Consider the following 13,697-nt stretch of genomic DNA (forward strand, 5'->3'; position numbering starts at 1 on the left):
AAGTATCTTGTGTTACAATGTTAAGTCATTTATTTGTGTTCTTTTTATTTTTTTAATGTAGGCACTTAGAACTATAAACTTTCCTCTAAGGACCACTTTCAGCATGTCCCAAAGGTTTTGTTGTGTTGTATTGTCCTTTTCATTTAGTTCCAGGAGTATTTTTCTTTCTTAATTTCTCTTTTCACCCATTCATTGTTCAGGAGTATGTTGTTTAATCTGATGTGTTCATGTGGTGATTAGGGCTTCTTCCGGTGTTCATTGTATGCTTTATTGCACTGTGTTCTGATAGAATGCATGGAATTAGTTCAATCTTATTGTATTTGTTGAGGTTTGTTTTGTACCCCAGTATATAATTAATTTGGAGAAGGTTCCATGGGGCATGGAATAGAAAGTATATTCTTTGGTGCTTGGGTAGGGAATATTCAGTAGATGTCTGTTAGGTCCATTTGATATATGGTATTGTTTAATTCAGATGTCTCTCTGTTAACTCTCTGCCCTGTTGACCTATCTAATGGAGACAGTGGGGTATTGAAGTCCCCTACTACTAATTAGTTGGGATTAATCTGGGTCTTAAAGTCCTGTAGTATTGTTTTTATGAAGTTGGGTACACCAGAGTTTGGTGAATATGAGTTCATGATTGTAGTATTTTCTTGGTTTTGTTGTTCATTTGATCACAATGAAGTGGCCCACTTTATCTCTTCTGATTAGTTTTAGTTTAAAGTCTATTTTGTCAGATATTAGAATTGCAGCACCTGCTTTTTTCTTAGTACCATTTGCTTGGTATATTTTTTTCCATCCTTTCACCTTAAGATAGTGCCTGTCCTTGAAAGTGATCTGAGTTTCTTGCAGACAACAAAAAGATGGGTTTTGTTTCTTAATCCATTCACCTAGTTTAATAACATTTGTTATTTCATGATAAAGATAAATGATGATATCTTACAGATAATGAGTTTAACTTTGTAGTGATAGGTACAGTGTATGTATTAAAAAATCCTTCTCTGCTTACTAACTTAACAGTAAACTTTTTCTTTTTAAAAATTTTGCTTTTTATTGAATTTTCACAATTTTCATATAATATAGTTTGACTGTATTTAGATCCCCTCTCCATCCTTACTCCCACTGCCCTCTGCCCAAATTAATGTACTCTCTTATGTATATAACATGGCCTGTAGAATCTAATTTGTGTCCCCAAATGTCCAGTGTGGGTCCATCTACTGGGCCCACCAAGAGTCCCATCCTTGCAAGACATTGTCTCTCCCCCTCCCAGCAGACACACACAAGTCCTATGCAAGCTTAAACCAAACTGTTTCTTTCTTGTGACAGGGTCTTGCTGACAGGTCTTGCCCTGGCTGATCTGGAATTTACTATGATGCCAAGACTGGCCTCAAACTTGTGACAATCCTCCTGCCACATCTCCCTGAGGGCGGAATTGCAGATGTGAGCTGCCAGGCCTAGTTTAAGACTGAAACTCTTAAAGTTTTTCAAAAATTAGAAAAGATAAGCTATATTTAGGAAACTTTCCTTTAGTGAACAAACTTTATTCATTGTTTTATATATCTCACTTCAGGAAATGGAACTTGAAAAAGAATAATGATAGATTTTAAAATTATGTCCAAGCTACTCCAAGTACTTTAATGTTTCAAACACCACTACCAGTAAAAATCTGAACTAAAACTTTAAAAATATCAATGATCAATTAAGTCCTGATCTTTCTCTCTGTAAGGAACTTTTGTTTAATTACTTTGAAATGACAGAACAAACCACCCAAAGATGTGTACTCTCTTCCGCCCTTCTTCCATTTCATTAAAAATAGTAAAAAAAAAAAAAAATGGCGAACAAGAGAGCAATTATCTCCATTATACCCTTATATGTCCCCAGTGAGTTAATTAGAAAGTTCTGATTTTTGTTTAAGATATTTTAGTGGGAGATTAAACAATTAAAGGGTTTATAGTACTACAGAGTGCAGTTAAAATAGAAAACCATCATGTAGTTGCTGATTTCTTTCACAAATACTCCTTACTGGATACATGCAATATAAGCAAAATATAAAATGTTCTGAGTATGGATGTAGGCATATAACTTCATTTTTATCATGTGCATTTTGTAAGAAAAGAGTATGAAATGCTTTTGTTAGAGACAAAGCACAATTTTGTAATTTTTTCCTAAGCATATTTAAGATATTCATTATTTCATACAGCATCCTTAAGTTTTTCTATCTCTGCATTTTTAGGTTTTATTTTCTTTTTGTTCTCTCTCTCTCTCTCTCTCTCTCTCTCTCTCTCTCTCTCTCCCCCCCCCCAAGGCAAAAAATGAACAGACAGACACACACACATGGGGGGGCAGCTTGTTGAATAGAGACAGTGATAACTGATGGCTCAAGTCTTAGATACTTTTCTGTTCTCTGTTAACTACTGTATAGACATCATGCATCTACCAAAGCTGAACTGCATGTAAGGACTGGATGGGGAAATTCCGGCCTCTCCTGAATTTTCTATTGTTGCTTTTATCCTTCACCCCCTTATGGTTTTGCTTTGGTGCTACGCAATAGGAGGATGGATGCTTTCCTTCACTGAGGCACTTACACTGGAAAATGAACTTCAGTTGAAGACAACCTCATTCATGATTTCATTGGATTGAATTATTTTTTAATTTTTAAATTATTTTTATTTTATGTGTATGCGTGTATTGACTGCATGTAGGTAAGTGTACCCACGTTGTGCAATGCCTGCGGAGGACAGAAGAGGCAGTCTGATCCCTTGGAACTGGAGTTACAGACAGTTGTTAGCTGCCATGTGGGGATTCGAACCCAGGCCTTCTGCAAGAACAACCAGTGTTCTTAACCACTGAGCCATCTCTCCAGCCCTGGATTGAATATTTTGTAGTACACAACCCAATAGCTTATTTTTACTTGGGTCAATATTTATGAGAAGAGTAGTCTAAAATATTAATGGTAAGAGGTCACAGTAGTAAGATTCCCAATGTAAAACAGCCCTCACCAATAACAGCTTTGGCCATCTTTATTCTTCATCTGAGTGGACAGGGTCATTGATACCTTTCTCTTGATTTACCATACCTCTCCTTATCCACCTTAGACAAATGAAATGTTACTTTTATACACTCTTTCCAGTCAATTTTGAATTTTATAAAATGTGAGAGTTTCTGTGAGGACACTTACAGGTCTATCTTACTCAGAATTTTAGCTCTTGTGCTGTGGCTTTCAACTTTATTGGATCAATATAATGTACTTACCTAATGCTATTACAAAGGAGAACTACAGGGGGCTGGAGAGATGACTTAGTGGTTAAGAACACTGGCTGTTCTTGCAGAAGACCCGGGTTCGAATCCCAGCACCCACATGGCAGCTAACAACTGTCTGTAACTCCAGTTCCAGGGGATCCAACAGCCTCTTCTGTCCTCTATGGCACTGCATGACACGGGTGCACTTACCTACATGCAGGCAATATATGCATACACATAAAAAAACATAAATAAAATATTTTTAAAAAAGAACTACAGAAAAAAGTACTTTATAGTAAAATGATTTATTCTTCACTATATGCATGATGCTCATATGCAGCAATCTGAGGAATCATTTTAACGAATGAGCTATTTAGCCTATTTGTTATTATTTATTTATTTATCATGAGACAAGATCTCATGTAGTCCAGACTGGCTTCAAACTTATGTAGCCAAAGATGACCTTGATCCTCTGATCTTCTTTCCTCTACCTCCCTAGTGCTGAGATTACAGACATGTGCTGCTATACCCTGTTTATGAGGTGCTGGGGATAAAACCTAGGGCTCTATGCATGCTAGGCAACCATTCTACAAACCGAGCTACATCTCCAGGCCTTGACTCTACTTTTAACAAATAATAGGTGTGAGCAAAGTAACGCGACCAGAAGTCATTCTGTCTAAGAATAGAAACATGAACAGGGGTCTAGAGAGAAAGTAGACTAAAAACTAGTAAAGATGCACAATAACAATAATTTTTCAAAGGAGAGCAGGGAATAACCTTTATTAAAATAAAAATAACAGGCTCCAAACAAATTACAAAAGTTACAGTACAGCAAGTTAAGAAGTTTGACACTCACAAAAGACCATGGATAGCCTCACAAATAAGTCAAAAAATAAGTTCCTACGTCCTAGGACAAGACAGTGTTGAAATGCTGCAGTTTACCCTGCTAGAACATGCTGAGGTGAACATTCCTTCTCCAGTGCTCTGAAAGGCCCTGGAGATCACATCCGTCCATAGGAAATGGGGAACCAATGTTGACTGGGAAAAATGAGCAGTCGCAACACTGCCTTCTGGGCACTGAACTTGTTAGGTAGTGGAAGAGTAACGTTTTAAAAGCAGCGGGTGCTCCACAAATAAATAAACTACTATATAATTGCTGCAACATGAAATTTGTATGACTGTGTTCCCAGTAGATAAATGAAAGTAACATGAAATGTTATAAAGCAAACTTTGGTAACAAAATCCAGTGCTGCTCCTTTTTCTTTGCTTTTTATTTCCTTGTTAATGACAGTGATTTCAAAGAAGCTTCAAAGCATATATAGTTCTTTTGAGATGACTGAATAGTACTATTTTAAATTAAATATGTCATTAGAAATCCTATAATTCTAGGAATGGAAAAGATACGTAAACTCAATCATTCAATCATTTTGAAAGGATATATTTATTCCATCTCAACCTTCCTGTACAAAATATTATACTATATAGAACTTCCTATAAAATCTTTCATTGCAGTCATATGTTAAAATATTATTGATTTCTATTTTATGAAGAGGTGTAGTCAGAAGTCAAGTGGAAGGTGAAATATTTGCCTTGACACTGGGTTACACAGCATGTTGTGATCCAGTTTGTTATGTGACCATCATCTGGACAAAGGTATCCCCACAGATTTCTTAAATACCCCATAGCAGCCTGAGTGACTGTGGTTGAGGACCATTGCTCTAATGCCAAAGTAGTTAAAGATATTTAACCCTTTGAGTCTGCTCATGGACTTAGTCTCCAAGTCAGCAATGAGAGTGGTGAACACAGTTCATGACAGGATCTTGCTGCTCTCAAACCCTCCTCATATTGACAGGGATCTAGCTAAACTGTGGAGTCTGAACATGCCATTTCTTTTCTTAACTCTTTTCTTCAGCTCCTCATGATGCCTAGAAAAAAAAAATGCCCATGTGTTTTTTTGACATGACACCTGAGATCCTTACAACTGAGATCTTCAGGCTTTTCTCCAACCACTCAGTCTTGTGAATACTGGACTACTAACCTGCTTGAGCTAACTCTTCATCCTGGGTCTTTCTTGCTCCTGTACCTCTGAGTGTATTGTTTTCTCAGTCAGCTATGTTATTTGGAAGGTTAATTCTAAGTTTAACTTCCAGATTCAGCTCCTGGGTCATCTCTGATGGAAAACTCCTTTCCTAGAAAGTCAAGTCTGAATGCTGGACCAGACTGAATGTTCCACATCCTCTGTAGTTCTACTGATGACTGTCTTTAGATGTACTTTCCTCAAGAATTAGAGATCTACTCGTTTGTCTTGGTCTCATAACCTATCACTAGATCATAAATTCTTCAAGATCATGAATCATATTCATTGATCTTTGTATTTCTTTTTTTTTTAAAAAAAGTTTTATTCACCAGGAATGGTGGTGCATGCCTTTAAGCACTTGGGAGGCAGAGGCAGGCAGATCTTTGTGAGTTCAAGGCCAGCCTGGTCTACATAGTGAGTTCCAGGACAGCTGGGCTACAGGGAGACCCTGTCTCAAAAAAGAGCAAAAAAAAAAAAAATTTATGTGTTATTTTTATGTGTACAAGTGTATTGCCTGCATGTATGTGAGTGCACCCATGCCGCACAATGCCGCAGAGGTCAGAAGAGGGCTTCGGATTCCCCTGGAACTGGAGTTAAGGATGATTCGTAGCTTCCATGTGGGTGCTGGGAATCGAACCTGGGTCCTCTGCAAGAGCAGTCAGTGCTCTTAACCGCTGAACCATCTCTCCAGCCCCAATCTTTGTGTTTCTAATAATAATTTGTTTAATGGCATTTTGAGTATCACCAAACTTTGCTGAACTGACTTAGAAGACAGGAAATATTGGTTTGTTAGGAATAAATAAAAAGAGAATCTTAACACTACATTTCTGCCCAACTCTTGCCCCACATGGAAAGGGTCCATTTAAATAGTGACCTTGGATCAGGTGTGTTGATGCAGGCCTTTAATCTCAGTGTGTTAACATTTGGGGGACAAACTCAAGCCATATCCAAACCATGCCACCTAAAACTCAGTATTTAACCAGTCTAGGTCAATGTGGCTAGAGCGTTTGGGCAAAATGCAACACATGAAGCAGCATTCTGGGTAAATAAAACCTACTTGCAGGTAGGAACTCCTATCAGATAAGAAGGCTTCTTTTACTGAGGTTCCAATTTATATTCTGTAAATAAACATGAAATGTTGGGTCAACATCATACAAAATTAAGAAAAGATTGATGCTTAGAGTATCTGTGTTTTCTCTGTGTCAAGAGTCAGATTCATTCATTTCAAATGTTTATTGAGTTCTGTTATAGAATTTAACTTTTAATAAAACACTAAATTTAATTAAACTTTTAAAAACCTACATATATCTTGAGCTACTGAAATACTATTTTCATTAAGCATAAATAAATGATTTTTCAGAGTTAATAACATTATCTCAAAGAGAGGAAATAAAATCAAGATTTATTTTCTTGGATAAAATTTTCCTAGAATGATTTTCAGTTTTCACTATGTATTATCTACTTAGTTATTCCTACACAGAACGGATCAATGCAAATTAGGCTAGGGATATCAGTAAAAGGAGGTATTTAATAATATTATGAATGACCACAAATTTGGAAGCTTGACACTGAATAATAAGAAAATTTATTCATAAACCTACATTTAAATTTTCTCCCTATCTCTTTTTAACTCTCTCTTTCTTGTAGTGCTACGGATAGAATCTATGGCTTTGGGCATCCTAAGCAAGTGCTCTGCACTGAACTACATCCCTAAGCTAACATTTCCTTTTTTAAAACAAAAGATGTATTTATTTTTATTTATGTGTTGATGTTTCTGCAGGTGCCCCCTGAGGCCAGAAGAGGGTGTTGGATCATCTGGAGCTGGAGTTACAGGCAGTTGTGAGCTGCCTGATGTGGGTGCTGGGAACTGAACTTGGGTCTTCTGGAAAACAGTAAGAACTCCTTAACCACTGAGCCATCTCTCAAGCCCCTCTAACCCAATATTTCTTAATAAACATTTGTCCACTGCACTGGGTCATGCACTAGCTTTTCTGTGTCTACTCATAGGTGGATTACACTCATAGGTGGATTACAAACTTGGGTTTTTTTTTTTTTTTTTTTAGTGATCTTTACTTGGCGTAACAAAAGATACAAATCTCAACACTGGTTTGAAGCTGTGATCTCATTATGTTGATGTCACAGTGACTTATTCACTCGGTGACCCAAATCTTTGGACACGTTCCCCAACTTCATAATATACAGAGAAAAATACTTAAAAGTGTGGGTGTGTAATGTGGTTATTTATAGGCAATTTTAGATATAATGTTAGAGGAGAGCAGAATTTTTTCACACATAGATTTAGCCAAATATAATATGGTTTTACAGCACCAATCAAGGCAGGGTAGAACTTAAGTGAATCATCTCAAAGACCCAAGTTAAACTAAAATATTTACAGATTAATTAGCAACAATTTGACATAAAAAGCAGAAATATAGCCAATAATAATTTGTTTACTTACAGAACTTTAAGACTGTAAAGGCCCGTGAATGCTCCCTTGGGAATGTGTGTCAAAGCATTTCCAGCAAGACGTCTGTGAAATTCAATGGAAAGAGAGAGAAAGAGAGAGAGAGAGAGAGAGAGAGAGAGAGAGAGAGTGAGCATAGCTTCCTTCAAGTGAAATTCATTTCGTTGGTAAAAAAATGCAATACAACTATATTCAAACCACATAGGCAATTGCAAAGAACCTTGTTTTCTTATATTTTACAAATGCTTTCCATAAATTTCCAATAAAGGTGTTGGCAAAGAGATGCCTCAGAAAAGGTGAAATAAATTATTTTACAATAAATCATTTGACAGCTTATGCTACTTATACATATCTATATATCTATCCTGCCCCTTTTTAAAAACATAAATTAATATCACATAATTTGATACAAATTTGTAATGTCAAAATATGGCTTATGTGATTTTAATAACTATTATTTATAACATGAATGAAATGTTCAAACAATAATTTGGCTGTAATTACACCATAATATACTCATTTTTCTTAATATTGTGAAGTAAGAGTGTAGGTATTGCAGTCAGTTTTTGTAACATACAAGATAGAGTAGCTTAATTTACCATGCTTTAATGGAATAATACTTTAAAAATTGAAAACACTGAGATCCTAGAATGGGATATGTTAACATGGGTTATTTAATGAAAAGTTTTGACATCATTTCCTAATGACATTTGAAAAGTTTTCTTTATAATGTTTTATATTGAGAATATGCATAAGAATTAATAAAAAGATAAAGAAGCAGCTCAGATGTTAGGTTCTGTATTTATTCAGCAGCCAATCAAAGCCACAACCTGAGATTTGTGGTGGTCCCAGAAAGCAGAAAACCTGAGAAAAACAGTGGAGTCAGAAGAGAGCAGAATCTTTGGAGGACCTCATCATATCCTAGTGTGGAATGCAGAACAACTGCAAAGCAAGATAGTCCTGTCTTATACTGGTGGAGATGTGGGTTGGAGGATAAAGGTAGAGTTGGTCTATTTGATGAGTACTTTTTTCCTGAAGGGCCCAATGGCCTCCAATACATCCTCTTGATATTATATCTAAAAGGGAGACCATTCAGTCACCAAGAGCTAATGACTTGACTGAAATAAGCCAGTTATCATACAAGTTTAAATATTTGTCCTATTGCCAGCCCATACCACTGATAGACTATAAGTAAATATTTAAATAAATGATACAATTATCTTATGAAAAAAACTGAATAGCATTTGCATTAAAAGTATTTGAGGCCTGTGCAAACCCAAGCCAGACAGGAGCCAATTATGAATAAGGGAGGTGGACAAGAAGCCCTAGCCCTAACTGAGGAGCTATTGACAATTGATAGATGATGGGAGAAGAAGGGACAGTTTTCCTTACTGGTGTGATACCTGGTAGGTGTCCAGACTCTGAAGAATAGACCTGTACCCAAATGGATTTGGGAAACACAGATTAGATTTGGTAGGCCTTGCAAAAGCAGTAATAGAGGATATGAAGTTGGGGGGTGGTGGTAGAAAGGTGGGGGTGAACTGAATATGATCAAAATACATTGTGTGAAATTCTTGAATCAATAAAATATTTTAAATAAAGTATTTGAGGAGCTAGAGAGATGGCTCAATGGTTTAGAGCACTTAATACTCTTCCAGAGGACCTGAGTTCAGTTCCCAACACTCATGATGAATGGCTCACAACTGCCTGTAATTCTAGCTTCAGGGAATCAAATACCCTCTTCTGGCCTCAGCCAGCATTTGCACACACACACACACACACACACACACACACACACACACAAGCATTTGAAGCCAGGTGCAATACCAGTGTTTGGGAGCTGGAAGCAGGAGGATCTCCAGTTTGAGGCTAGCCTAGGCTTTATACAAGAACCTGTCCAAAAACAAAAATTGACAGACCAACAATACTAACAGCAACAAAACACCAACAAACACCATTTGTTAACTCAAATGGTATATACCAAAATTTTTTGTAATTCTGCTTTTTAAAAGGAATTTAATAACACAGGGGGCTTGGACTTCTCAGAGAAGCTCTGCCTCTCCTGCATGTACACATTGGTTTGTTTGGCATTGTTAAGTTAGTAAATGCTCCTGCATTTCATCTCACTAATGATATTTAGACAAGATGCCATCTCAGGTTCCTTCCAAGTCTATGATTTCCCTATTTTGTCTTGTGGCTGTTTGTGCCTGTTTTTCTTTCCATTAACAGATATAATCTGGAAGACCTAGAGAGCTCTTACTGTGTTTCTCCCATGTTCTTCATGGTGCCTAACAAAGTGTTTTCCCGACAATAAATACATTAAGATCCCAATCTAGAGTGAGCAAAAACACAGAATATGAATTCAAACACAGGATAGAACAAGAGAGAATGCTTTGGATGAATGCCATTTTGTAAAATCCTTGTTTCCAAATATCTTTGTGAAAATGAATTAAAGGGAAGAAATGTTTCTCCTATATGTACATGGTGAGAAAAACTTGAGATCCACTAACAACGGCAGGTATTCAGAAAATACATGTTAATCACATGTAATTCAGATTAATATTTGACCAAGGTGATTCCAGAGGATTTACAAAATTTCCTATGAAACTGTTTTATAAGGGACCTTCTGACCTTCCTTCTGGCCTCCTGTGTTCAGTCTCTTCCTGCTCCCATTCACTCTGTCTTTGTGCAGACAACTCTGGTCTTATTTGGGTCTCATTAAAACACTCTGCTAGTTCTAATGCCTGGAAGAAAGAAGTCCCTAACTTCTTCCGTAGCTCCTTTTACAGTGAAGCTGAATTGGACCATGAGGCTAGCTCTCAACGTCTCCTGCCTGTCCTTTTGCTTCCTCTAAAATGATCTCTTTCTGCTCCATTCTTGTCTCTCAGAGCAGCTTATTTCCGAGCTTTCCAGTTTCCCTACCTTGAACCCATTTGGTAGCAGTTTGTCCCTGGATTCTGGATTATAGAGTCTGTCTTGTATTATAATGTATCTGTCTTACGACACTTAAAGCTGGGGTTTGTCTTTTCAATCTATTTTAGAGTCTTGAATAGTGCCTGAGGCATAGTAAGTCTCCCAAGTCACATTTAACTAATCATTTAAACAGATGCTAGTAACTGTCTCCTAGTACTCATTACTATCTTCTCCCAGAATAACTTCCCCTGTGTAGAGTTATAGCAGAATACATGGACACTCATCTGGAGTCTCCTTTTCTAGTCTTCCTTGCACCTAGCCATGGTTACATGACTAAGTCTGACTGTGATAAAAAGTGCTACAGGATCTTCTTTTCCTTAAAAAGGAATTGGCTGTTCCCAGTTTCCAATTCCTCCTTCCCTGTAGAAGTGAGACTGGTGAGACAGTATCACTGATTCTGATGTGAAGAACATTCCACGGAAAGCAAAATGAGAGCAGCAGACAGAATGGAAATGGCTTGGGAGATGGCTCAGTGGGTAAAGTGCTTGACACACACGAGAAGACCTAAGTTCAAATCCCCAGAACCCACTTAAATCCAGGTGCAGTTATGTGTACCTGTAATCGCAGTGCTCTACAGTGAGATGGGAGGCAGAGACAGGAGAATCCCTAGGCTCTCGAGGGCTAACCTGGTGTAGGAAGTAGCAAACAACAAAGAGACCCTGTCAAACAAAGTGGAAGGACAGGACTGACTGTTGAGGTTGCCCTCTGACCTCCATGTTCATGCAGCGGCATGTGCACACACAGAAACACCCCCCACCCCACGCCCCGTAAAAAACAAAAAACAGAAAGGATGTGACCTGGGCCCTCAGAAAACTCTGTAGAGTTGTGGATCTGACCTGTCCCACAGCCCTGCAGTCTCTCTTGGATGAATAACTGGATCAGTATGGACCCGTGTTATCTTCTGCAAACAAGTGGATGATTGAAGGATTATTTAGCTGGCAAGGAAGTATCACACCTGCCTAAAAGCTGGCCTCAAGGAATCATGTTTGTAGAGCTGTTCCAATCGTCAGCATTCACTGTCTTTGCTTTCTCTCCCTTTCATCTTTGTACTGTTAGCTTGCAGTTGGCACACCTGAACTATCACAGCCCTGTCGGCCTCTGTGCCATTAACAGCCACTCAGAGTTGGGAAGAAATGCATTTTATCATTCTTTCATACTATTTTCTTCTATCCAACAAACATTTATAGGCCTGCCTTGTTCTGGGTCAGCTTAGGTGATACAGCAATGAATCCTAGACTCATAAGCCTCTTGAACTCATGGAGTTTCCATTGTAATGTGGAGAGATAGCCATTAAACCAAAGGGTAAACGAATGTCACATAAGAAATACTCTGAGGGAAGAATAACAAAAGATAAAGGGATAGGGAGCTGAGCACTGTGGTTGTGTGTGGAGGGTGATTATTTTAGATAAAATGGTAGAAAACCTCTCTGTTGAGAGGGCATGTTGGCAGAGGTCTGAGCCACACAGGTGGCTATGAAGGGGACAGTACAGTGGAGTATGCCTGGTATGGTCTAGAAACTTCTAGGGGGATAGAATGGAGAAGGAGGAGGAAGATGACAGGGGTGAGGTCAGAAGCTGGCCAGGACTGCTTCATGCAGGACTTTGGAAGCCCTTGCAAGGTCTTGGAGCTAGAGAGGAATGTGAACAGATCTGTATTTTGAATGGATCGCTCTGATGGAAAGCTCTTAACAGGACAAGAAGTTAGAGTATTCAGATGGGAGAGAGTGTGTAGTGAAGCAATGGTGGAGGTGGCAAGATTTGGTGTAGAAGAGAAATCCACACCACTGATCATAATCTATCACTAGAGTCAGGGTGCAATGTATGAGGCTAAAAAAAGAAAGCCATATTCTGTAGTTATGGGTGCATTATGTACAGCCCATGTGTATTTGATCATTTACCCAAAGTATTATGTGTAATTATGAATGTGAATCTGAATACTATTTGCAAATGAATAATATATGACACTAATTTGGCTGATCATTACAGCTGGCTTCACTGATCAGACGAACCCAGTTAGCATTCAGTCAGAATGCCCCTAGCCCGCCTCTTTGCAGTCAGCTCTTAACAGTATAGTTTTGAGTTTCAGAACACAGCCTTCAACCAACTGTTCATTCATTCTGCTACTATATTGCCATTGGGAAGCTGGATCATTTTTGAGACACTGACATTGGAAGCGAAAAGAAAAAAAACCTTAAAAAAATATTTTAGTCTGCTTAAATGATCAGGGTAAGGACTTTTTGGTTATGTTTCTGAGACTTCACATAATTTTTCTTCTTCTCTGGTCTGTGGAGTGGCTGACCTGTGTTATCAGGGCAGCCTGCCCCAAGGCAAAGGAATTTATGGTGTGCTATTAGCTGTTTTCTGGGCTGTTTTGGCCACAGATTTGTCCTATTGACAACGATAACAATTTAAGGAAATAATTCTTCTCTTACTTTTTTTAAAACCACATGAGGTGATTTAAATAACTATAAAACTTAAATACCTCTAAAACTATAGGAAGAAAACAGATTTTCAAATGCATACACAGCGCATAAAGAGTAAGTGCCACCTGCAAATCTTTCCTTTTCTCTGATGGTTTGGACTGAAGTTCCAATTCTAGAGACCCCCACCCTATTTGGATGAGAGGCTTTTCTTTTTAAACTGTTTCTAAGGTTACTATTTCATGAAAATGTCTCATCATCCCCGTTTCTCAAACAAGATAGTATTTAAAAAGAAAACTTGTATCTTTTTATATGCTATAAAAATTGTTCCAAATGAAACTGCTCCAGATACAAAACCCATGGCCTAGCACTGTTTGTTTTATAGATTTAATTGTCATGAAAAGAGAGAAAAAAAATCATTAAATTGCATAAAGCTATTGACAAATTGCTCTCCTCCCGAAATGAAATGTTTGGTGTTGTTTAACAACCAAATATGTATGTAAATATATGTAGATATATAAAAACAT

At 37.7% G+C, this 13,697-nt stretch overlaps 1 protein-coding gene across 2 annotated transcripts in view; it reads right to left on the reverse strand.

Moving 5' to 3' along the window:
- Window positions 1-13,697, reverse strand: part of Lgr5 (leucine rich repeat containing G protein-coupled receptor 5) — a 146,999-nt gene that overhangs the window by 57,205 nt on the left and 76,097 nt on the right. For both annotated transcript variants that reach the window (XM_017798552.1, XM_017798551.1), the window contains exon 3: window positions 7,773-7,844. In XM_017798552.1, the coding sequence (XP_017654041.1) occupies window positions 7,773-7,844 (72 nt within the window). The remainder of the gene's footprint in view (window positions 1-7,772; window positions 7,845-13,697) is intronic.

The sequence above is a fragment of the Nannospalax galili genome, unplaced genomic scaffold (assembly GCF_000622305.1).
Source record: "Nannospalax galili isolate Female #2095 unplaced genomic scaffold, S.galili_v1.0 scaffold76, whole genome shotgun sequence".
NCBI classification, from domain to species: Eukaryota; Metazoa; Chordata; class Mammalia; order Rodentia; family Spalacidae; genus Nannospalax; species Nannospalax galili.